The sequence below is a fragment of the Erpetoichthys calabaricus genome, chromosome 16 (genome assembly GCF_900747795.2).
Source record: "Erpetoichthys calabaricus chromosome 16, fErpCal1.3, whole genome shotgun sequence".
NCBI lineage: Eukaryota > Metazoa > Chordata > Cladistia > Polypteriformes > Polypteridae > Erpetoichthys > Erpetoichthys calabaricus.
The window spans coordinates 96518122-96545653 of record NC_041409.2 but is presented as its reverse complement, the minus strand read 5'-3'; the positions used below and the strand labels follow the sequence as shown (position 1 = coordinate 96545653).

The 27532-nt window shown below is 39.5% G+C and overlaps 1 protein-coding gene across 3 annotated transcripts in view; it reads left to right on the top strand.

Annotated features, from left to right (window-relative positions):
• Nucleotides 1–23525, top strand: part of LOC114666576 (Fc receptor-like protein 2) — a 137312-nt gene extending 113787 nt beyond the window's left edge. For 2 of the 3 annotated variants that reach the window (XM_051920040.1, XM_051920042.1), the window contains 3 exons: nucleotides 11370–11648; nucleotides 14372–14644; nucleotides 21951–23525. In XM_051920040.1, coding sequence (XP_051776000.1) covers nucleotides 11370–11648; nucleotides 14372–14644; nucleotides 21951–21994 — 596 coding nt within the window. In that variant the 3' untranslated portion in view covers nucleotides 21995–23525. Of the gene's footprint in view, nucleotides 1–2063; nucleotides 2346–11369; nucleotides 11649–14371; nucleotides 14645–21950 lie in introns of all 3 variants that reach the window. The other variant, XM_051920043.1, reaches the window with a different exon arrangement.
• Nucleotides 23526–27532: the final 4007 nt, after the last annotated feature.

Here is a 27532-nt window from a genome sequence, read left to right as displayed (position 1 = left end):
TCTTGTTTTCTCGAAATTATGAAATAATTGTATCTAATGTTTAATGTTTAGCTTATTGAAACCACGTCCTGTTTGAAATGGCAGAAGAGCAGAACTGTATTGATCAGCGCATCATATTTTTGTTCAATCAAGGGGTGACAAAGGCTGAAATATGTTTATGCCTTAGTTTAGAAAATAATAACATTAGTGTCTGCCATTTAAGAAGACGGTTAGCAAGGCTTCAGCTGTATAGGCGTTGCAATCTAAACGAGCCTAATGCTAGAAGCAAAGGTTAAGTTTTGTTTTCTCGAGATCGTGATAAAATTATTCTGTTATCTCAAGAAAACAAATTTTCCTTTTCTCGACATCTTGATATAATTATTCCGTTATCTCAAGAAAACAAAGTTTGTTTTCTCGAGATCTTGATAAAATGATTCTGTTCTCTCGGAGACAATGTAAAAAAATAACGATATTGCACGTCCTCTCTTGGCTTCCGTATGATAGGATTCCATAATTGCAGCAACTCCTTGTTAGGTTGTAGTATTTCCTGTTTTACTGTGCTTTCACAAATAGATGTTTAATCCTACATTAATAAACTGGTGGTCTTGTTGAATAACTGAATCATCGATAACAACATGTAAGCTACTGTTTCTTGTGTTTGTGTTGTTCCATCTATTGAAACTGTGTTAATGACATAACATTTGAAACTCCATAAACTCTGTATGTTAAGTGAGCGTAATTATAATATACATGCAACATTTCATGAATATCCACTCAGCTGTTTTGGAATAATGGGAGTTTTTTGAGGAGTTGGCCATCCCATTATATCTTCCCAATACAATCCTTCCGACTCCAAGAAGGTCATGTTTTAAATTGCATGAACAATAATAGAAAACCAAAAAATCATAAAAGCAGACATAGCTGATTTGGAGTGATGTGTGTTTTGTGTTGATTCCCCACCACACCCACCACCTACCTGCCATCATGACCAGTCAGTCAGTCAGTCAGTCATTCTCCAACCCGCTATATCTTAACACAGGGTCATGGTGGTCTGCTGGAGCCAATCCCAGCCAGCACAGGTCGCAAGGAAGGAAACAAACCCCGGCAGGGCGCCAGCCCACCACAGGGCACATATACCCACACACCAAGCACACACTAGGGACAATTTAGGATGGCCAATGCAACTAACCTGCACGTCTGTGGGAGGAAACCCACGCAGACACGTGGAGAACATGCAAACTCCATGCAGGGAGGACCCGGGAAGCAAACCCTTAAGGGTCTCCTTACTGCGAGGCAGCAGCGCTAACACTGCGCCACTGTGCTGCCTGCGTTCATGACCATTGAATCACTGATGTGGACCGTGTAGTAGATTTCACTGTAAGTTGAGTCAAACTTTAAAGAATTTGCCAAATTTATTACTATTGGCTGAACCACTGTGACGTAATAGTGTGGTTTTGCTCCCCGTTACAAATCTGTTTCTTAATGGAACTTTTGAAAGAGCTTGAAATAAAGATCTGAAGTTATATTAACAGTAATATGCATGGAAAATTAAATTAACTTTGACTCATTTAATGCATTTTTGACCCAGGTCCCCCCATCCCATTGCAATCACCCCATCCTAATCAATTTTTTGACATACCATCAGTCTGGGTTTTAAGATGTACCATCTGTATCCTTCATGCAAAATTTTGTGAAAATCAGTTCAGCTTTTTCTGATGATTGATGATCAAACAAACACTCAGATGATGCAAAATGAGGTCGTTGTGAGCAAAATAGATAAATAATATCAAACAAAAATGTAAAAGTACATACATGGTATTATTTTATTCATATGGTTATGTTACTTAAAATAACATTAAAAACCTAACTAAGCTAGAAAATAAATTGTAAAACTGTTAAAAATCACATCTCAGATGGCATATTCCAGTAAAATACACTTGAATCCTTGTCACCACACCATGATGAGTTTTGTCATAAAGTCTCTGAGCCACACAAGCTTGTACTCCAGCTTTAGTTTGTGAAAGTTGTATTTCTCTTTCCACGGGGTTCATGTTCACCTCTAATTCATCTTTTCTTCTCTGCAGGTCTCTTAACAGCAACACTGACACTGAGGAATCAGAGGGATCCTGTATACATTGGAGAAGACGTGACTCTGATCTGCAGTATTGATGGTGGTTATACAGGCCTGACATATCAGTGGTACAAAGGTGGACATTCAGACAGGATAAAAAGAAATGAAAACACGGTGACGATCTCGTCTGTGACTGCGTCTGACAGAGGAGAGTACTGGTGTGCAGCCTACACAGATGACCCTTCTCCTGTCCCTGTTTCCTATGGCAGTAATGTTGTTACACTGAGCATTCATGGTGAGTGTGTCTCTTCTAAAGAGCTGGTGATGGTTGCAGTAGTTAAACTTGATAAATATTTGTGTGAACTGTGTCAGCAGATTTTATTTATACAATCCGACTCATCTGGGGCATCATTTTGAATTTCTTGTGAGTTTATCAATTTGCCACATGAAAGACATAAGACACAGAGTTAAGAATATGCTGAAAATCTTGTGGTGATGTGAAGGTCACAATTGATCGTTCTGTAAATGAAACCTCAGTAATTGAAGTGTTGGTCGCTATACGGTTTATGAAAGGGGTTTCATTTGGCCAGCAGTTGTACTTTAACTGTGACATCAGATCAGCTTCTTTGACTTCTGTGTGATTTGTAGAGCAAACCTGATGATCCTCCTGTGAAAAGAGAAGAAAGAGTTCAACTACTTTTCCCCCTCTGGTCATTAAACGTGTCTGTTATGACACCTAAAATGTTTTTTCCTCTGCCTGCCATGCTGTTACAGATTTTAGGGAGATTTCAAAAGGTTTTAATGCTGAAATACCAAGGTCACTTTACTTTATAAAAGATATTCAGTGATTTCCTACTGAGGCAGTGATTGTGTGTCCAGTCCTCTCTTAGCTGCCATCAGACATTGCAGTAACTCACATGAAGTGCCTGACATCACTGAACTGACTTCACACAGCACTGGGATTTGAACCCTGACCAACAGTCTCTCATCACACCAGCTTAGTGTTTCTAAAGGCTTAGCGTGAGGACTTGCCGTGGGTTGGTGTGAGTTCTCTACAGTAACGCCAATGGTTTGTATTTCTAAAGAGGGGCGATGGATGAACATCTAGACCTGACATGAGGCAAAATGCACAGATGGAATCCTATTTGAAGGAGTTTTCTATTTCGGTTATAAAAACGGCCCGACAGCTCCATGCACACAAGACTACCAACTGTATTTTCCCAAAACCAACTGTCACAGGTAACCTTCTGGCAATGGGAGTGTTTAAGACCACCTGCTAAGATGTTTAAAGAGGCTAACAAGGAGATATGCATTTTGTCTGGGAAAAAAATCAAAAAATAAAAAGAAGTCTTTCCCAAAGACTGAAAATAGAATTGAAAACAGAAAGAAGTCTGTACAAGAGTAGCAAACTGATTCTTTTTTATACCAGAGTGTTTTATTGTAATCATCTTCAGACAAGAATTAGAAATAATCATTCACCACAATTCAATTATAATACTAAAGCCAATAAGAAACACTGAGAAGAAAACCAAGTTGAGACAAACGAGCTTTGAGGTGAAAGCAGGGTATCAGAATGAAGACAATCGAACCACACTTGTTTACTGGTCAAGTCCGTATCTCACAATGAGGGACTCCTGCACTGCATGGTAATTTAAAACGAGTCTTCATGACACAAGTCAGAGAAGGGGGTCCCTAACATCAAGACAAGATACTCTAGCAACTCCTTATCTGTCCTTAGCAGCTTCTAAAACGGCGATGTGACACATTTAAATCTTAAAAAAAAAAGAAATTGTATATTTTTAACAAAGAAATCAAATTCAAAGTCCTATATAAAAGCGAAGCTCAAAAATGAGGCTTTGTAAATATATATACATCTTGTGAACCAAGAAAAAAAAAACCAGTGATCCAAAGCACAAACAAATTTCTAACCTGACAAAACGGGTTTCCCATTTCCTATCAGACCCCACGAGATCATTTGGGGTAGAAATTTGAAAGCAGCAAAGATGAAAATACAAGTGGAGCAGATCTTCACCATCAGCCTTCTCACATAAAGAGGGCACACATGTTGAGCTGTAACAGGAGAGCTTTACTGACATTTCAGTGATGCCATTCAGTTAAATATGTCAGATGAGAGGCTGAGATCAAAATCGCCTCTTCAGTTCACATACTGCTGAGTGTTAGACGAAGGAGATTGGTCAGCATAGGTGGCACTCAGAGTAGCAGTCAGACTTACAGGTTGTTGTCTTGTATCTTTACAAATGAAAATGAGACACCAGATTTGATTTGTGATACAGTTTTTAATCATGTCTGCCTGACTGTAGACTGTACAGCATCTGTCCATTAGGTGGGCTTCACTCTTTATCACCTGAAACTGAATAGCCGTACTTAAGCTACACCAGAGCTGACTGGAGCTCAGGTCCAGTGCCTCTGATTTTGAGCCCTCTGTGCTCTGGGACCTCCAAACGTGCTCCTGGGCCCCAAAATCTACATCAAATATTTGTTTAAAATTTTTTTTATGTTTAATTAAAGTTTATTACACAGACTTTATTTAAATTTTATTGTAGCTGTGTTTACCCAAAATGACCAAAGTTCTCCAGCTCTAGTTTGCAAATGGGATTCAGCAAAAGCTTGACGCGTTGAAATGATTCCACACACAAAATATCTTCATTTTTTAAAGAGAGAGGTTAGGAGCAAGCGCTGATACAGCACATTGCTGCACCCACCACATGACAAACCAACTCTGGATCCCAGATTAATACCCAAGTGCAGTCATGCAACCTCAGCACCACACTAGTTCAGGTGGAATGGAAGCAGTGGGAGGTTTTTTATGGTGGCTGGAGTACCAATTCTGCCACCAGCTATTTCCCTGCAGATTGGAGGGCCTACATGCATTGATGGATGCAGAGTAACGTCATAACCAGGATGAAGCAATTGCAGGTTAAGGGCTTTGCTCAAGGGCCCAACGAAGCAGAGTCACTTTTGGTGTTTACGGGATTCGAACCGGCAACTTTCCGATTGCCAGCACAGATCCCGGCGGCACGGTGGCGCAGTGGGTAGCGCTGCTGCCTCGCAGTTGGGAGACCTGGGGACCTGGGTTCGCTTCCCAAAAAAATACCAGCTAATTAAATGAGATCAGTGTTATCAGGTGCTGTCACTGATTATGAATCAGGTTTGTTTTTAAAAGCTTTAGTAAAATTCAAAATAAAACATTTCACACAAAAATAGAGAAAACTTGATGTAGCAAAGAAAAGAAAAGTTCTTCTTTAAGAAAAGTTCTGTTTAAAGCTTAAAATTCTTGTTTCATTTCTTTAAGTTTGCTTACAGTTGAACCATTTCTAAACATTACAACATCACTTCTAAACGGTCAAAAAACTGTATGCCTATCCCATTTTCATGTTGTAAATGGGTCTTTCAATCCGTGTTAGCATTGGGACCTATTCTAAAAATCAACTGACTCAATTAACGCACCGTATTTCAGTTATAGCAAGAAAGTTCTATCTCTTATTAACTTACAGGGGGTAAAAGGCTGTACCATTGTCTATGACTAAGCAAACACTAGTATGAACTTAACTTAAAGCATTAACTTTCTAAGATTGGCTCTTACATTTATAAGTGTAGCCCAGTTAACATTTGATTCTGTTTTTTGTTTGACCAGCAAGTGCTGCAAAAATATTGGAAGGTGCAGAAATCAAAATAAATTGTCATGTTAGTGTAATAAAACAAAAAAAATGGCAGCTCTGTCACAGCACATTGTGACGGACGGCCACGGCCCTTTCTCAGCTGGGAGGGCAATATACTGGAAGGTCTGGGGAGGCAGACGTACACAGGACACTGTATCCCCTGGACTGCTAGATGACAGCAGTGGCACCTCGGATTCCTGCTGGGCACCACGGGAGTTGTACTTTGGCACAGCCCTGTTGGGTTCCTGGGGGCTGCCAAAAGGAGCTGCACAGCCCCTACTTTGGCTTTCCACCACACCTGGGAATACTTTCAGATAATGCTGATGAGCCACCAGGTGCAGCATAAAAGGAGCCGCCTCACTTCATTCAGGGAGCCAGAGTCGGGAGGGAGGGAGATGAAGCCTGCCAGAGGAGGAATGGAGGCAGAATGAGGAAGAGAAAAAAGAAAAGAAAGGATTGTGTTTATTGGTGCATTTGTGCTGTGTTCTGGTATTGTACTGTGCTGCAGTGCAGAACGAGGGAAAAGCGCTTCCCCACTTAAATAAAGTGTGTGTGTTGCAGAGACTTGTGGCTAGAGTCTGTCTGTGTCAGGGTTGGGCGGCTCGTAAGCCCCCTGGCGGCCACAACTTCTAGATGCTAACATGGAGGTTCAGAGATACAGTAAAAGGAACAGGATCGAGGCAATGGGCACAAAGATGCATAAAATGGAGTCTGATTAGAGTGAAAGACTCCAGCATAGGAGAGACATCTCCACCCATAATTACAACAGCGCAAGTGAGCAGAGAGCTGAGGAGACTTCGTGCCAGCAAAGCAGGTCCAGATGGAGTATCGCCACGACTGCTGAAGGTCTGTGCATCGGAGCTGGGGGGTCCTCTACAGCGCATCTTCAACCTGAGCCTGGAACAGGGGAGAGTCCCAAGGCTTTGGAAAACATCTTGCATCACCCCAGTCCCAAAGGTATCACGTCCTAGTGAGCTGAATGACTTCCGGCCTGTTGCTCTGACATCACATGTGATGAAGACCATGGAGAGGCTGCTGCTTCACCACCTGAGGCCACAGGTTCAACACGCCCTCGACCCTCTGCAGTTTGCATATCAGGAGAAGGTGGGAGCGGAGGATGCCATCATCTATATGCTACATCGATCCCTCTCTCACTTGGACAGAGGCAGTGGTGCTGTAAGAATTATGTTTCTAGACTTCTCTAGCGCCTTCAACACAATCCAACCTCTGCTCCTTAGGGACAAGATGACAGAGATGGGAGTAGATTCATAAATGGTGGCATGGATCGTGGACTATCTTACAGACAGACCTCAGTATGTGCGTCTTGGGAACTGCACGTCTGACATTGTGGTCAGGAACACAGGAGCGCCACAAGGGACTGTACTTTCTCCGGTCCTGTTCAGCCAAAATACATCAGACTTCCAACACAACTCGGAGTCCTGCCACATGCAAAAGTTCACTGATGACACTGCTATCATGGGCTGCATCAGGAGTGGGCAGGAGGAGGAGTATAGGGACCTAATCAATGACTCTGTTAAATGGTGCGACTCAAACCACCTACACCTGAACACCAGCAAAACCAAGGAGCTAGTGGTGGATTTTAGGAGGCCCAAACCCCTCATGGACCCCGTGATCATCAGAGGTGACTGTGTGCAGAGGGTACAGACCTATAAATACGTGGGAGTGCAGTTGGATGATAAATTGGACTGGACTGCCAATACTGATGCTCTGTGTAAGAAAGGACAGAGCCGACTATACTTCCTTAGAAGGCTGGCGTCCTTCAACATCTGCAATAAGATGCTGCAGATGTTCTATCAGACGGTTGTGGCGAGCGCCATCTTCTACGCGGTGGTGTGCTGGGGAGGCAGCATAAAGAAGAAAGATGCCTCACGCCTGGACAAACTGGTGAGGAAGGCAGGCTCTATTGTTGGCATGGAGCTGGACAGTTTGACATCTGTGGCAGAGCGACGGGCGCTCAGCAGGCTCCTATCAATTATGGAGAATCCACTGCATCCATTAAACAGTGTCATCTCCAGACAGAAGAGCAGCTTCAGAGACAGACTGCTGTCACTGTCCTGCTCCACTGACAGACTGAGAAGATCGTTCCTCCCCCAAACTATGCGACTCTTCAATTCCACCCGGGGGGGTAAACGTTAACATTATATAAAGTTATTGTCTGTTTTTACCTACATTATTATCAATCTTTAATTTAATATTGTTTTTTGTATCAGTATGCTGCTGCTGGAGTATGTGAATTTCCCCTTGGGATTAATAAAGTATCTATCTATCTATCTATCTATCTATCTATCTATCTATCTATCTATCTATCTATCTATCTATCTATCTATCCAAATCAAGTGTGCAGCACAGTGTGGACAGCAGATCAATTTAAGATTGCAGCACATCTTAGTGACATACATACTAATGAGTGCGTTTGTGTTTATGTAAACTGCAATGATTTCATGTGTTTACTGTGCTAGGCTGATGATGTCATTCATTTTTAATTGCAGTTGTGATCAGTGTACTTTTTAAAATTGCTGCATGAATATATATATATAACTTTTACATCATTTTGAGGGTTTTAGTGCCAAAAGAAGTTCATGTTGACTAAGTTTAAATTATTTTTAAATATCTTACTGCAATGCCATATTTGTTTTCATATGAATGCCACCATTTTGTGACATTTACATCCGGCCATCTCCCTGGTAATAGTAACCAGAATGCCAATCTACACTGCCTTTCTCGAGTCAGTACAACCACACTGCACTCTGGTGCTCAAACTGCAGTTTTTGGGGTATTTTTGGGTATTGTTACATAAGGATTTAGGACATTTGACAAACAAGAGGAGATCAATTAGTCCATCAAGCCTGTTTGTTGAGTTAATAGCTAAGCTGTTCCAATGTCTCATCCAGATACTTCTTAAACCTTGTTAAGGTTTCTGCTTCAACTCTATGGCTCGGTAGTTTGTTCCAGAGTCCCACAACTCTGCCTAAAGAAGCGCCTGCTTCAATCTTCGATGCACATCCCTTCAATGTCAACTGTTGTCCACGTGTATGTAATTCACAGCCAAAAGAATATGGCTGGATCCATCCATCCATCCATTTTCCAACCAGCTGAATCCGAACACAGGGTCACGGGGGTCCGCTGGAGCCAATCCCAGCCAACACAGGGCACAAGGCAGGAACCAATCCCGGGCAGGATGCCAACCCACCGCAGGACACACACAAACACACCCACACACCAAGCACACACTAGGGCCGATTTAGAATCACCAATCCACCTAACCTGCATGTCTTTGGAATGTGGGAGGAAACCGGAGCACCCGGAGGAAACCCATGCAGACACGGGGAGAACATGCAAACTCCACGCAGGGAGGACCCGGGAATCAAACCCAGGTCCCCAGGTCTCCCAACTGCGAGGCAGCAGCACTACCCACTGTGCCACCATGCCGCGCATGGCTGGATCTACAGTACTTTATCAATATCTTCCAAAATTTTGAGTACTTGGACGACGTCCCAACATGGTCTCATCTACACAAGACCAAACAGGTTAGTTTCCCTGAGCCTGACAGAGTAGGAGTTTTAAGTCCCATGATGCATCTGGTTGCTCTCCTCTGCATAGCTTCAAGTGCCGCTCTGTCTTTTTTGTAGTGTGGTGACAAGAACTGCACCCAATACTCCTGATGTGGTCATACTAATGCATTATATAGTCTAAGCATAACATCTCTCTACAGTATTTAGATTCAGCAGTTTTTAACAATACAACCTTTAGTTTGCCTTTTAAATTGCTTCTGTAAAAGGCTAACATAATGAGAATTTCATGTTAACATAAACCCCTCCATCCTTTCCAGAGGTTGCTTCCTGTATCTCAGTGTCTCCCATCCTGCATTTATACTTGATATTCCTTTTGCCTACATGTAGCACTTTGCACCTTTCTATGTTAAGCTGCATTTTTCAAAGTTCTGAAAATTGTCCAAGTCTTTTTTGAAATATTTTGCTGCCTCTTCAGAATCTCCTATTCCTCCAATTTTAGCATCATCTGCAAAATTCACAAATGTACTAAGTACTCCAGAACCAAAGTCGTTTATATAATAAAAAGCAACAGCTCAAGGATAGACCCCTGAGAGACTCCATTAGTGACCTCACTCCAATGATGACCCCTTTTTCCTCTAATCTGTACTTTAAGTCTCTTGACAGCTTACAACTTGAGATCTGTCGAGGGGGAGTGAGTGACTAAGAAACAATCAGACAGCAAGCTTGCAGAGAGGAGGAGAGGAGGTGCTTTGTGAGTGTGGCTTTAGTGGGAAACACTTGGTAGTAAAGAGTTTCCCACAAAACAAAATTAAAAAGAAGACTTTTATTTGCCCAAGATTGTGTTGTGTTAGGTGTTTGGGGAGCTAGTGTGCCCGGTTGCAACACTCTATCTATCTATCTATCTATCTATCTATCTATCTATCTATCTATCTATCTATCTATCTATCTATCTATCTATCTATCTTTTTTTTCAGAGAATATAATACAATGATGACTTAGACTAGGATAATAATAATAACTCAGAAGTCACAGCTGTAGTCATCAGATTTAGTAACAGCAGTTCCTTCTTAAAAGCACCCATGCCACAGGCCTTCTCAGAGAATTCCCAAAAGCGGTGCCCTCGTAATGCACTGGCATACAGGCCATGGTCATGAATTTTACATACAGCAGCAGACAAGGAGGGGTGACTCCTCCTGGATGGCAGCTCAAAATCTGGCCATAATCAAGGTCAATTCCATGACCCAGATGCCATGTGTCAAGGAGCCAAATGGCACTATTTGTACTCACTGGTAGTTTGTATTACAATAGACTACAGCTATGAAATCTGCAAAAGTATAAAATAAATTCTTACATAGCTTAGTATTTAGTTATGTTAGTAAACACTTAGTAAATAAAAAAAGTCCTTAATTCTCACCAAGCTTAAATACAACAGTGGATGAGGGCTCACAAGGGCCATCATCCAGTTTATGCAAGTCTTGAAATATCCTAAACAGTATGGCAAATTCATTACCATTGGGGGGACTGTTTTAATATGATAACACCGTTTTGGTTTTACACGTCCCCATTACAACCTCATTTCTCAATGGAACTTTTGAAAGACCTTGAAATTGAGATTTGAAGTTATATCAACAGTAATATGCAAGCAAAATTAAATGAACTTCGACTCGTTTGATACATTTTTGACCCCAGCCCCCCAACTCTGTTACAATCAACTAACCAAATGAAAGTGTTTTTGCGTGATTGGAAATTGAACAAACAAACAAGTGATGTGAAAAGAGGTCCTTGGATTCAAAACAGATAAATAATATCAAACAAGGATGAAAACATTTTAAAAACAGAAAGTATAATGATTTGATTGATATAGATAAATTAACAAAAAAAACTAACTAATCTGGAAAATAAAGCATAAAATTGATAAAATCACATTCTAGACAGAATATTCCAGTGAAATGCACTTCATCCCTTATCAGCTCAAGATGTGTTTGAGTTTTGTCATAAAGTCTCAGAGCCACACAAGCTTATACTCCAGCTTTAGTTTTGTGAAAGTTGTTTTTCTCTTTCCGTGGGGTTCAAGTTCACCTCTAAATCATCTCTTTTTCTCTGCAGATCTTTTAAAGGCGACACTGAAGCTAAAGAATCTGAGGGATCATGTATATACTGGAGATGAAGTGACTCTGATCTGCAGCATTGAGGGTGAACATACAGGTTGGACATATCGCTGGTACAAAGATAATCAGACAGGCTGGAGAAGAAGCCATGAAAACTCAATCTCGTCTGTGACTGGGTCTGACAGCGGACAGTACCAGTGTGCAGCCTACAGAGATGACCAACCTACTTCTGTTCCTGTCTCCACTATCAGCAATGCTGTTACACTGGGAGTTCAAGGTGAGTGTGTATCTTCTGAAGAGCTGGCAATGGTCGGCAGTCTCTCACCATTCCTAGCTTGGATAAAGCAGAACTAGTTAAACTTGATAAATATTTCTGTGAACTGCGTCTGCAGATTTTATGTGATCCTCCTGTGAAAGCAGAAGAAAGAGTTCAACTACTTTTTTCACTCTGCTCATCAACCTTGTCTGTCTTGTCATGTCACCTAAAAATGTTTTGTCATCTGAAATTGCATAAGTTTTCAATGCTGAAATACTGAAGACACTTTACTTTAGAAAAAAACTAGGGGGCTCTGCCCCCTGCTTGCTTCACTTGCCAATCCCCGGGCGGGTGCTATGCGCTAGCTACTTCACAGCTCTGCTTCTCGCGTATGGGGAAGCGGATGTGCAATTTAAACAGATTATTATTTTCATGGGAATTATTACATACAGTATGCATAATAGAACTAACTATTTTACATTACAGCGAGTAATTAACCATATTAAAAAAATAGTAAAACGTAATAAATTGAAAGAAAATTATGTTTCATGTTGCATTAGAGGTATTCGTTGCGTTATACGTTTTTGTTCTGTTTGGCTTTGAAATTAACACGCAAATACTTCTTAAACTTAAACTGTAAAACTTCAGTAAAAACAATATTTAGAATTAACTTTTCTTCAATATCGCATTGCATTTTGATTCCGTGTTTGTACTTACATTGTGACAACACAACGTACAACTGCCTGTGAGTGAATATCGTTACTTTATCGTTTGTCTCTGTGATTTGTGTACCTTTCTCTCTTCATTCGTCAAGAGTCCTGTCTTCAATTCAAATGCTATTTTTTTTCTATTTTTGTTGCTGACATGAAGATTTCCAAATCAGGCCAACAGAGCACAAGTAAAGAACAAATCAGTATAAGATTTATAAAAGAGTGACATGATGGTAGGACTTGCACTAAAAAGGCTCGGCTTCCTTAGACAGCACAGGTGCTGCTGTCCCTGTTTGCAGATGGCTTCCGTATTTTCCTTTAAAGTCAATTTTGAGTCTCTGATTGTCCCCAGATACTTATACTTGGCAACAATCTCCACTGTCTGTCCTTCAGTGATTGTTTCTTTTGGGTGAATAGTGCTAGTACCGCTGTTGAACACCTTAATGTCGTTGAAGCACTTTGAGCATGGGAAATGTGCTATAATTAAATAATAATTAATTTTATTATTATTATTATTCTCAAACCTGCTTAATCCAGTTCAGGAATTTGGGACATATACAACCTATCCCAGCTACACTCAAGACAAAAAAAGCCCCCCCCCCTCCCCAAAACACACACACACACACACACAAAGGTTAATTTACAGTTGGAAATGAACTTTGGGATTGTGTGAGGAAAACCCACAAAGACAAGAGGAGAATATACAAACTCCTCATGGACAAAGTCCTGCTGTGTGAAGGAGGAATTCTTTTTTTTTTAATATTTTTATTTTATTAATTTTCATTGTAATCATTCCATACAAACAGATCAATTTATAACCTAACAAATTTGAAGACAAATCAAACCCCACCCCTGAGAAGGAGAGCTTAGCTAAAGGAAAATTGCTTTAGGCTTTTTAATAAGGCAACATTAAACAAAAGAAAGGCAGAAGTAAATATCTATATAAATAAGAGATAGAGAAGGGAGTTGAATGCAATAATAGTTATTTCTCTTATTCTAAAATAATATTGATTAAATCCTGCCATGTTATGAAGGAGGAATTCTAAATATGACTGTACTGCACTTGTTGTTGTTATTATTACCTTCAACTTTACAGCTGCCTCACAGATCATCATTGTTTAAAGACATTTTGTTGTATTTTATCCAAATTCCATGCATTACTTCTCTGGAAACAGCACAGGATGCTGTACCATACACATGCCACCCTTTAGGATGAAATACCCCCTCAAAGTTTGTTATATAAAAGATAGATAGATGCGAAATATAATTGATAGATAGATAGATAGATAGATAGATAGATAGATAGATAGATAGATAGATAGATAGATAGATAGATAGATAGATAGATAGATAGATAGACACTATAGTCTGAACACACACCACAATGACTAAAAAGGAAGAAAATTACAAAGGAAAGAAAACTCCTGACTTGCTAATTCCGCTCACAGTGAGTCACTATACAGACACAAATTTTACTAACTTCGCCGCTGGTCGGTGGTGCTACTTTAATAGTCATGTTAGGTCAAGCTTCCATGTGTATTTGAAAATTTCAGGTACAATGTGAGTAAAAAAACTTTTTTAATTTCAATTTTCTCTCTAATCCCTATTTCTGCTACTTAGTCCATTTACTGCAGAAGTGTAACACATTTTGGACAGGCGGACATTAATATTAAATCACTGAGGCCCCATCACTACAGATGAAGTATCATTTCTGTTTTTAATGCACTTGTGACCTGTGACTGCTTATTTCATTCATCAATCGCCTGACTGGGCCAAGTAACATTTGTTCTGCAGAATCTGAAGTAGAAACACTTGGATTTCCACTTTGACCTCTATGTCTCTCGTCACTCAGGTTTTACTCTATTGAGTAACAGGATTTGCTGAGAATTTATAAGATTTTAACTAAGTGTTGCTGATCTTTTTTTAAACATTTCTAATGAGATGAGATGGAGAAGGAGTTTAGATGTCTGTTTTAGTAAACATTCTGTTCAACTTGACCTGTCTGATCTTAACATTTCATCTTTTAATTTTCAGAAAGAGAGGCCAAACTTACCTCAAACCATACAGGAAAACAAATCTTTGAAGGGGATAATGTCGAAATGATGTGCAAAGTTGATGGAAATCTAGTTGACTGGAAATATGAGCTGCACAAGACTGGGGACAAATACCCTTATAAAGAGCAAATGAAGAAGAAGAAGTTTACCATCAGCCATGTGACTCTATCAGACAGTGGAGAGTACAAGTGTCGAGCCGTAAAAGACAATCTTCACTCAAGATTTAGTGAACCTGTGCAGCTACAAGTGTCAGGTGAGGGCCTGATGGGAAACACGTCTTTACATTTAGATAGATAGATAGATAGATAGATAGATAGATAGATAGATAGATAGATAGATAGATAGATAGATAGATAGATAGATAGATAGATAGATTTTTACTTGTCTACAGGGGGAAATTTGGCTTTGTACAGAAGACAAATAAATAAGCAAATAAATAAATAAATATGCACACATACTATGGTCTGAATACACACCAGAATGACCGAAAAAAATAATTAAAAAGAAAGAAAAACGTCTGACTTGGCTGTCACAGTCCCAGTGAGGCATTATGCAGATGTATTGCTGTTGTTTTTTTTTTTTTTTGTTGTTGTTCTTTATTTTGTCGTATACAATTTCTTGTATTAGGAATTTGTTAGTTTTCGCATACCCCTTGGGGTCAGAGCGCAGTGTCAGCCATTGTACAGCGCCCCTGGAGCAATTACAGGTTAAGGGCCTTGCTCAAGGGCCCAGCAGAGCAATGGCCTTTTTTTGGCAGTGACGGGGATTCGAGCCGGCAACCTTCGGGATACCAGCGCAGATCCTTAGCCTCAGAGCCACCACTCCGTCCACTGGTGTAAAAGTCCCCCAGTTGTGTTTCTAGACCCACTTCTGCTAAAAGTCCTCAGTGTTAGTGTGTCATGGTGAGGATGTGCAGAATTGTTCATAACTTATAATTTCTTTACATTTTCACTTTTGAGGGTTTATCCTGCATTAACTCTGATTTTCAGTCCTACTGCCGTCTCTCTGTTTCAGTTCTCCACTCACTTTTCTTACTGATGTCATGCTAAGATCCTGTTGACCACTACACGTGGTCTGTGCCTTTTCCTGATAGCTGAGCTAAAGAGGAAGTGTGTAAGTGAAGACTTTTTAAGGCATAGAGTCATAGCAGATGAGTTTCTCTTTTTTCTTCTTTAGCAAATTTTACTTCTGGCTGAGTCACAGGTCCTCTCTAAGAGTCAGCTTGATTAATTTCACAGTAGTTAAAGACTGCACTCTCTCATTCAAGAGCAAGTAATGTTCTCATTACCAGTTCAATACGTTCTGTAAGGTGATGTGGTGCTTGGCTGTTTATGACTTTGTACATGAAGTGGTGGATTTAAAAATGGACTCTACACTTAACTGGAAGTCACTGATTTGATTTAAAATCTTGATGTTACAGTCATTCAAAGTAAGTTAAATTCAATGGGTCTCATTCAAGAAATATTTGTAAATTAACAAACACATTTGCATGTAAAACGTGATTTTACTAAAATCATACTCCATATTCAAAAGACATGAGTAAAACCTCGATTTTTTCTTAATACCTTACATAGGTTCATAGATAGCAATCAATCGTAAATTGTCAGGCACGTGCACATTGTCAGTTCAATTACCATAATCCACACCTGTTAACACCCCAAATCACACCATATAAAGATGTGCTACCACACGTGTCCAGGATCTGACAAAATGTCAAAAAGCAAAAAAAGAAATTAAAAAAAACCCTTCACAGAAGTTTACATTGAGGTACTTTTAACAGTACTTAACAAAACAAAAGAAATATTATTCTCCAGCGTGAGTAGTGGTGTCACTGGAAAAGGCAAAGGAATTGCTTGGAAAGAGGTGCTGAATGCAGTTAATTCAGTGTCATCTGTAGAGCAAAAACTGTTCAAGAAGTAAAACGAAAATGATTTGATTTGAAATTAGAAGCAAAGAAATGCATAGCATCTCACCAAAAAAGTAGCTCTGCGACACGTGTGCATTATTAGAAGTCCATTCCTGTGGCATCCGTGGGTTGTCTAGAGGTGTCATAAGCCAAGTATTCAATGGGTAACCCCTATCCCCTATGGATATAATAAGCCTATTTATACCTCTCAAATAAAAACAATTAAATCTATAGGAGAAACTTTTACACTTACTGAGAAGTCAGTTGTTTGGCACAGTTCCTTGTTCCAGATTCGTGTGAACAGAACTGTGCTACAGAATTAAACTGCACATACAGTACAGTAGTACAGAAATCAGGCGACCACTTATACGCATACTTGCGGTGAGGAGTGGCCACTACATGAAGCTCATGCTAAGATGAACCTCCTTAGCGTTAGAACCGAGCGTCATTCTGGCTGTAAAAACAATACTAAATATTTTAGTCCCAAGAGTCACTCAGGCAACGGTATAGACGCATCTCATGTAAGGCTACTCAGGCTGTAAAAGTGCCAACAGTGTTATCAGAATATCTCAGAATATCTTCATTGTCATTGTAACAAATACAACGAAATTAGGTGCAGTTCCTGCGGTGTCAAAATATAAATAAAATATAATATAAGAAATGATAAGAAGAAACAAGGTAGAACACAAACATTTAACATAAGACCTTAATTGCACATGAACACTATTGCACAAGATGTCATCTATTGCACTGCTGCATTGGAGGTGATGAGGTGGCATTCAGTGCCCTAATAGCAACAGGGTAGAAATTGTTATTCAGTCTATGAGTCTTTGTTTTGATGCTCCTATGTCTTTTGCCTGATGGCATCAGTTGGAACATGTCATTAGCGGGGTGTGAGGAGTCTTTTAAGATGTTTTCCGCTTTCCTGAGGCAGCGAGAGCTGTGGAGTTCATCCAGAGAGGGTAAAGAGCAGCCGATGATCTGCTGGGCCGTCTTTACAATCCACTGAAGTATCTTCCTCTGTGCTGTTGTGCAGCTGGAAAACCACACACATAGGCAGTAGTACAGGATACTCTCAATAGAGCAGCGATAGAAGGACACCAGCAGTTTTTGAGGGATGTTATTTTTAGTGAGGACTCTCAGGAAATAAAGACTCTGCTGAGCCTTCTTCGTCAGCTCAGCTGTGTTCACGCCCTATGATGTGGACTCCCAGGAAGCGGAAGTCTGACACTCTCTCCACACAGTCCCCTGTGATGTAGAGTGGTTTGATGTCCTGAAGTTCACCACGAGCTCCTTGGTCTTAATTGTGTTCAGGAGCAGGTTGTTGTCAGTGCACCATGCTGTCAACCACTCCACTTCGTCCCTGTAGGCGGATTCATCCTCCCCAGAGATGAGCCCCACCACAGCGGTTAGTGCCAAGTGTTACTCAGGCAACTATATAGGTGTGTCTTTTGTAAGCATCAGGCTGAGTGTTACCCAGGCAACAGTGTAGGTGCATCTTCTTCTACAACAACAACATTTATTTATATAGCACATTTTCATACAAAAAGTAGCTCAAAGTGCTTTACGTAATGAAGAAAAGAAAAATAAAAGACAAAATAAGAAATTAAAATAAGACAACATTAGTTAACATAGAAAAAGAGTAAGGTCCGATGGCCAGTGGGGACAGAAAAAACAAAAAAAAAACTCCAGACGGCTGGAGAAAAAAATAAAATCTGCAGGGGTTCCAGGCCACAAGACCGCCCAGTCCCCTCTGGGCATTCTACCTAACATAAATGAAATAGTCCTCTTTGTATGTGGGGTTCTCATGGAAGGACTTGATGATGATGGTCATGCAGACTTCTGGCTTTTAATCCATCACTGTTGGAACATCACGGTGCTTTGAGTAGATGGTGGTGGTGCAAGCCACCACCAAAAGGACACCAGAAAAGGAAACAGAAGAGAGAGTAGGGGTTAGTACAGATTTTAGAGCCACCATGAATAGTTATTATAATGAATTGAATATACAGAGTATCAGGATTAAATTACAGTGAAGTTATGAGAAGGCCATGTTAAAGTAATGTGTTTTCAGTAGTTTTTTAAAGTGCTCCACTGTATTAGCCTGGCGAATTCCTATTGGCAGGCTATTCCAGATTTTAGGTGCATAACAGCAGAAGGCCGCCTCACCACTTCTTTTAAGTTTTGCTCTTGGAATTCTAAGGAGACACTCAGTCGAGGATCTGAGGTTACGATTTGGAATATAAGGTGTCAGACATTCCGATATATAAGATGGGGAGAGATTATTTAAGGCTTTATAAACCATAAGCAGAATTTTAAAATCAATTCTGCATGACACAGGTAACCAGTGTAGTGACATCAAAACTGGAGAGATGTGCTCGGATTTTCTTTTCCTAGTAAGGATTCTAGCAGCTGCATTCTGCACTAGTTGCAAATGATTTATGTCTTTTTTGGATATTCCTGAGAGGAGTGCGTTACAGTAATCTAGTCGACTGAAAACAAACGCATGAACTAATTTCTCAGCATCTTTCAATTATATAAGAGGTCTAACTTTTGCTGTTTCTTAAGTGAAAAAATGCTGTCCTAGTGATCTGATTAATATGCGATTTAAAATTCAGATTACAGTCAACAGTTACCCCTAAGCTTTCTACCTCCGTTTTGACTTTTAATCCTAATGCATCCAGTTTATTTCTAATAGCCTCATTGTATCCATTATTGCCAATCACTAAGATTTCAGTTTTCTCTTTATTTAGCTTGAGAAAGTTACTATTCATCCATTCAGAAATACAAGTTAGACATTGTGTTAGTGAATCAAGAGAATCGGGGTCATCAGGTGCTATTAAAAATACAGCTGTGTGTCATCAGCATAGCTGTGGTAGCTCACGTTGTGCCCTGAGATAATCTGACCTAATGGAAGCATGTAGATTGAGAAAAGCAGCGGACCCAGGATAGAGCCTTGTGGAACACCATATAGGATATCATTTGTCTTTGAGTTGTAATTACCACAACTAACAAATAATTTTCTCTCTGCCAGGTAGGATTCAAACCAATTTAAGACACTGCCAGAGAGACCCACCCATTGACTAAGGCGATTTCTAAGAATATTATGATCAGTGGTGTCAAATGCGGCACTCAGATCTAAGAGGATGAGAACAGATAAATGGCCTCTGTCTGCATTTACCTGCAAGTCATTTACTACTTTAACGAGTGCAGTTTCTGTGCTGTGATTTGTTCTAAAACCTGACTGAAATTTATCAAGAATAGCATGTTTATTAAGGTGCTCATTTAACTGCATAATGACTGCCTTCTCTAGAATTTTACTTAAGAAAGGCAGGTTAGAGATGGGTCTAAAATTTTCAAGAGCAGAGGGGTCAAGATTATTTTTCTTAAGCAGGGGTTTAACTACAGCAGTCTTAAGACAGTCTGGGAAGACCCCCGTATCTAATGACGAATTTATTATGTCAAGAACATTATCAATAAGATACTACTTTGAAAAAATTTGTTGGTATTGGGTCAAGGGCACAGGTGGAGGGTTTCATTTGAGAAATTATTTTATGTAAATCAGGTAAATCTATCCTAGTGAAAGAATTTAGTTTGTTTGTAACGGAATACTGGGGTTTAGGAGGATCCTTAGTGTTGGGGAGATATACTATGTTATTTCTAATATCATTAATTTTTTGATTGAAAAATACAGCGATAGCCTCACAGGTTTTACTGGAAGTACTTAGGAGGCATTCCTTTGAGTTACCTGGGTTTAACAGATGATCGATTGCTGAAAATAAGACTCTGGGATTACTAGCATTGTTATTTATAATCTTAGAGAAATAGCAGCGCCTCTCAAGACGGACTGTGTTATTGTATTCTGTTATTTTAACCTTCAATATCTCATAGTGGATAGTTAGTTTAGTTTTTCTCCATTTACGCTCAGCTCTACGGCATGTTCTCTTTAAATCAGACACTCTTTGGGTCTTCCATTGTATAACAATGCTAGAAGATTTTTTAACTGTCTTTTCAGGTGCAACTATGTCAACAGCAGCCCTCACTTTAGTATTAAATCTTTCCACCTTACTATTTACATTATCCTCGCTATTATAGTTGGCACTATAAACGGACTGATTCCTTAGAATGTTTGTAAGTTTTAAAGCTGCTGATGAGTCAAAAAAGCGTTTTTTAACAATATGCTTCTCATGAGTGTTTTCTATCATTATTTCTATATTAAAAAGTAGAAGAAAATGGTCTGATAGACCAATATCAATGACCTGCTTTACATCAGCTTTTAGTCCTTTAGTAATTACTAAGTCTAACATATGACCAGCTTTATGTGTAGGCTGATTAACGAGCTGTCTCAAATCAAAAGAGTCCAGGAGGTTCATAAATTCTTTTACTTTTTGGTCACGCTAAAGATTAAAGTTGCCGACTATTAAGAGTGTGTCATATTTCGTAATTAAAATTGACATTAAGTCAGAGAATTCCTCAAAGAAAGATGCGTTAAATTTAGGAGGTCTATACACAGATAATACTAGAACGTGAGAATCTCCATGAATAACAATGGCAAGATACTCAAAGGACTTCAATTTACCAAAACTGACATCTTTACACTTTAACCGGCTTGAGTAAATGTTTGCTAGTCCGCCGCCTCTCTTTCCTTGGCGATCCGCACGAGTAAAACTAATCCAGAGGCGCAGATTCGATTAAAACAGCTGTGCCATCTAGCCTCGTAATGGTATCTCATAAGAAACTCCTCTCGGCAGTGAATCTGTCTTAAGGCAGTGAAATTGAAAGTGATTCTGGGAATCTGAAAAACATTTGCAGTGTGCTGTATTATTAATAATAGTATGGATAATAATAATAACAATAATAATTCAGGGCGGCACGGTGGCGCAGTGGGTAGCGCTGCTGCCTCGCAGTTGGGAGACCTGGGGACCCGGGTTCACTTCCCGGGTCCTCCCTGTGTGGAGTTTGCATGTTCTCCCCGTGTCTGCGTGGGTTTCCTCCGGGCGCTCCGGTTTCCTCCCACAGTCCAAAGACATGCAGGTTAGGTGGATTGGCGATTCTAAATTGGCCCTAGTGTGTGCTTGGTGTGTGGGTGTGCTTATGTGTGTCCTGCAGTGGGTTGGCACCCTGCCCAGGATTGGTTCCTGCCTTGTGCCCTGTGTTGGCTGGGATTGGCTCCAGCAGAACCCCGTGACCCTGTGTTCGGATTCAACGGGTTGGAAAATGGATGGATGGATAATAATTCATCATTATTATTATTGGCATCATTATTATAATTTCTACACTTCTGAGTTTGTACTTTTAGTGTTTTGCACGATGAAATTTAATAAAAATGTCATTTTTCAAGCCAAAAAGTCCCACGCTTTTTACATGTTTTTTTGAGAAAAAATGTAACGCTAAGGAGGTTAATGCATGGAGCAGAAATAAAAATAAAATGGTGCTGAGGCCATGATAGACCAAGTGCCGAAAACTTGTACCTTCAAACTGGATGCAGTCCTACGCAAAACAAAATTGTGTTGCCAGAAGAAGAAAAACAAACATCCTGCTAGTTTCTCTAAAAATTCACATGTTGATGTTTCTTTATTTTGCTGCCATGCCTAAATCCAGAAGAAGCAAAACAATGGCTGCTATACTCCTTTTTTTTTTTTTTTTTTTTTTGTAGGACTGAATGGATTTTGTCTTCCACAAGAAACAGCAAAAAACTGAAATGAGAAATCTTCGAAGACTAACTGTGTGATTTAATTAAATTTTATGGACAATATTTTAATGCTTATTACTAGCTTATGGCTTTTACGTGAGTAGTGAGTAGCATGTGGCATTTGTCTCTATCTCTGGACTGCATAAAAGACTTAGCCAGAAGTTTAAAAGCCATTCTAAGTAAACTAACGTTAACGATAACTTTATATACTGTACATTTGTGTTTAGTTAAGATAAAGTTATAGCTAAAAAGCAGCTAAAGACTTTTCTATTTAGGAAAGCTTATTAACAACAATGCTATAATTGTTTTTTATCTCTGTTTTTATCTTGCTTTGCCTTTGTTTAAACTTTTTATGTTGCACTTTGAGATTTACTGCTAATGTAAAGTGCCCCTATAAATAAAATGTATTATTATTATTATAAATAGCTTTGCATTGATACAGTACATAGAACACATACAGTCAACTGATAATGGAGGGTCCTGCTTTATTTCCTACACTGTAACATGTAAATGCTACATTCCTTGCCACTTTACTCTAACTCTGATATAATACATAAATAAATTAAGCTTGTACTGATTAAGGCTCTGCAGTTTGTGCACACCACCTGTTACAACTATGGATTGAATGGTTTAGTGAGGTGAGTCCTGCTGCAGTTGATTGCCACAACTGGCGGAGCACCTAGAAGGCGATCAAAAGTGACTATAGAGGAAATTAAATTTATAATGAGGTTTTTGCAGGTGAGCCTGTGAAAGTATTGTTACCGAGCCTCAATGGAGAGCAGCATTCACAAATTAACTGAACTGAATGAAATGTCTCTGCCAGTAGTCTCACGATGGCAACAGAGTGCCAACATTCCCAGCAACAATATGGCTGTCATAATGAAGGCACCTTTGATGATTAAAATGGCAGCATGAAAATAAACAAAACTAACTATCCATCCATTATATCCTAACTACAGGGTCACGGGGGTCTGCTGGAGTCAATTCCAGCCAGCACAGGGCAGGAAACAAACCCTGGGCAGGGCGCCAGCCCACTGCAGGGCACACACACACACACACACACACACACGCGAGACAATTTAGAATCGCCAATCCACCTAACCTGCATGTCTTTGGACTGTGGGAGGAAACCCACACAGACATGGGGAGAACATGTAAACTCCACGCAGGGAGGACCCGGGACACGAACCCGGGTCTCCTAACTGCGAGGCAGCAGCTCTACCCACTGCGCCTCCGTGCCGCCCTAAAACTAACTACTAAAACACTAACAAATAATATTACAATCAAAATTGAAATCAAATTGCAAAATATAAGCAGAACAACAAAATACCAAAATCATAACATAACTTGAGTTGCCTTTCTCGGTCACCCAATTTATATATCAAGCTCTTCTTCCTTGCACTTGTGTATCAACTTAAGTTGTGATTTTCAATGTGGATTTTCTGTGTCTTTCCTAAAGCCATTTCCATATCCTTTCTCTTTTTCTCAAATCTTCCCAGTAAAAATCAGTTGTCTGTGAATCACTTCTCTTTTGTTTTGACTATAATACACTTTTTGACATGTGTTTAAGTTAATCAGTGTCTACTAGTGTATTGATGCTGGAGTCACATCTTCACATCTTGTACTGGTAGAATTTGAGTTTTATTCTTCAGTATTGAGACACATTGCAAAATTTATCTACACTGTGACTTCAGCATACTGCAGTCTAAAATAATAAAAACACAGCAATACAAATAATAAATCAAAAATGGAGAAACTGAAAAATGTATACATTTATTTACCAGAAATATTTATTCAGGCTTACTTATTTAAATTTTTATTCTGAGCTTATTCCAGCAGCTAGAACTGCTTGGCAGGAATCAACTCCGGACAAGATGTCAGTCCATTACAGCTGTTATTGGTATGGGCCATTCTTGTAATGTTCTATGAACCCTGATTAATTTGTTGTAGCTGTTTTTTTTGTTATATACTTTGTCAAACAACATTTTGGGGGTGAGAACACAAGAGTTATTTATCCATTTTATGGCATTCCTGGAGCAATTTTTAGGTTAAAGGCCTTACAAAAGAGCCAGACAGAGAAGAATATCTTCTGACACTAATGGGATTTGAACTGGTAACCTTCCAGATACCAGCGCAGGCAGATCTTTAGCCACTGAGCCACAACTTAATGCCAAGGAGGCCAGAACATACACAAATGTGCTTATATTAATGAATAATAGACGTATATTTTGGGATAAACAAACACCAAATGAAAAAGAAGGTACAACGTAAATAATAGCAGTGGCTTCCCTGGGCCTGCCACTATTATTATTACATATCATTTGGCTGAAGACTTTATCCAAGGCAACTGACAATTGGTTACATTTCTTTATTTGCTAATCCAATTGGAGTACAGGCCGGTGGAGTGACTTGCTCAGGGTCACACAGTGTCAGTAGTGGGATTTGATTCCATAGCCTCAGGGTTTGAAGTCTAAAGCCTTAATCGTTCTGCCACATTGCCTGCCTAGCAGTATGGCTGTGTATGACTGAACCTCTGTTCAATCGGTAGGACAGTGTAGTTTGCATTTTAACTCGTGACATGAAGGGTACTTGCACTCCTAGGCCCCAATATACCAATAAAGAGCCAATCTGCCCATCATACTAGGCATGAGGGTGACTTGTGTTTCCACCATGAAACACTTGATACAACCAATTAATTGGAGGACTCTTCCTATCCATCTGCCACTCCTCTCTTTCATTTCTGTGCCCTCAGAGTAATAAACACAAATACATGATACACCTTATTATTGCAAAATAAATCCAAGGTTTTTACACTGTTAGGGCAACATGTGTTTCCGATGCCATTTATGCTCTTCCAGTCAAAGTCTGAAAACTCCTTGCACAATAGCAACCCATCTAAATGAGCACACACGGCAGCGAAGCAACACCAACATTGTGCCAGTTTAAAGATGGCTATTAGTGTAGTGTGCACATCTTTTTAGGAGGAAAACTTGACCATTCAACCGAGAACACAAGCCACACAGACACACGGTAAATGTGCAAACTGCACTTCGAAGGTGAAAAGGCCAGGATTCAGCGCCAGTCTCCTGATCCTGTGAGGCCATAGTGGCAAGCATCTCTGATGCCTTGAAGATGTTATTGATCATCCATCCATTTTCTAATCTGCTTATTCAGTTTAGGTGTGTGGAGAGCCAGTGCCAAACCTGGCAGCATAAAGCATAAGGTAGGAGTGACGCATACAAGTAATCAGTCCATTGATGGGCTGACAATGTTGTGCTTTTTATTGTGTGAATCCTGTTTTCTTGCATTAGGACAATAATGTCAGCTTGTTACAATGTGAGTGTGTGTATTGAAAATAGTTATAATAATAATAATTGATATGGTATTGTGATTGATAAACTTATTTTTTCTTATTTATTTATTTAGTTTGCATGGTATAAAATGATGCATGTTAATTGAAAGGTAAATATTGTGAACAGTAAGACATGAAAAGGCTTCAAATTAACAGGTTGGGGCATAGCTAGAAAAATCACTTGGCATTTTAAGAAGTTGAATAAACCAAATATAATACTCTAATCTCTAGTTAAACACAAACATAAAAAGGTTCTTAACCTAATAGGTTTAACTTTGGAACAAATGGCTGTAAAAACTGCAAAACAAAGTAACCCCAACCAAAGTGTGAAGCTTCCCAACTCATGAATGAATGGCATGCCTTTAGCTGGAAATATTGACACTATAACTTTATTTTCTTTTCCCTGGCCATCTCTCTTATTAACCATCAGCATTAAAGCAAACTAAGTGCAAACCTTCATCACGTTATGTTTCCACAGTTAGGGATGTAAAATGACGACTGGTTAAAAGAATTCAGTTTCCAGGGATTGAGCGCCCCCTGCTGGTTACAATATCTTAAGCACACCGTGTGATTAAATTTAAAGAAAATTGCATCCTCAGTTGAATTTATATAAGCAGACAAGCTATGATATGATTTAATTTTTTCTATCAAAACAACTTGAGCTCTTTTCGCTGTATTAGTGCCGTTATTTCCATCTGCACTTGCCCTCACTTTTTACCAATAGAGGGTTCAGTCAGTAAAGTGGCAGGCAGAATCTCACAGGATATCTTTTAAACAAAGCCTGCACGCATCTTTATTAATTTAGCAATGTCAGATCCCAGACTTTATGGTCCTCTCATTAACTTCTACAATCCCCTTGGATGAGACTCAATTCCCTCTTCTACCAGCTGTTTTTTTTCTTTCCTGAAAAGAGAACACAGAAGGCTCTGAGGCATCCATTGCCCCCCGATCTCCTTTGGAATGGCTGTTCCTCTACTCTGTTTAAAGGTTTTCCATCCATTCTTTCCAGTTATCTGGAGCAGGGTCATGACGCAGATGGAGCCTATCCCTGTAATCATCAGGTATAAGGCAGGAACAATCCCTGGACAGAATGCCAGTTCATCACAGAGTGAACATGCGCACACATGAGGGACAGTTTAACAAAGTCAATTAAGTTGCATGTTTTTTAACTGTTTAAAGGAATATTTCACCCAAAAGAATTTTTTTTTTTTGTATTTTATGTACTGTAAGTATTTGTAGTTATGGCCAAAAGAAAATTTTAATCTCATGCAAAATTGAGATGACAATATATCTGAATATGAATCTATGGTGACTAACACCAGATGACAGCAAGCAATACCAAAAAAAGTCAATGAAAAAATCTCATGTTACTCATGTCGCATAATCTACATGTCATGTCATTCAAAGCTCAAAGCTCTGAACCTTGACTCCCCCCAAAATCTCCTGATTCATGGACTACCTGACCAACAGACTGCAGTTTGTGAGGCTGAGGGCCTGTGTGTCAGAAATGGTGGTGTGTAATACTGGGGCGCCTCGATGGACGATCATTTATCCCTTCCTGCTCACCCTCTACAGAATACCAGTGCTTGCCATCTACAGAAATTTTCAGATGACTCCTCCATCATAGACTGCATTAATAATCGAGTCCGAGCAGGGGTTCTCAAAGTTGTTCCTGGGAACCCTCTGTGGTTGCAGATTTTTGTTCCAACCAGCTTCTCTTTTAAATTGGATTCCTGGGCTAATTAAGTGAACTGTTATTTCCCAGATTTTGTGTTTTGGGAACATTATAGAAATTAGAAAACTAAGTATGGTTAAAAAAAAAGTATTAAAGTGTATAAAGCAGTTATATGTGATTTTCTTTCTTCTATTTAACAATATTTTCATCTCGCATTTTCATTCTACTTTTCCATGTGTTCTAATTGTTAAATTAATCAATTTTTTACTATTTAGTGGGTCCGATGCTAAAGTAATTGCAGCCTTTCGTGATTCAGTGTTGTTTGCCTGGGTGTCTGCTCTGCTTGTTTTTAAATGTCATTATTACAATACGATGAAGGGAGCAAACATCACAGAGAATGGACAGAAAATATTGAAATCAACAGAACAGAGTTAAGCATTTAAATCTATAGCAAAAATTGAAATATTTCTAAATGTCTTAAAAATGTAAAAATCATGTTGCTGGTGCTTTTCTGAATGT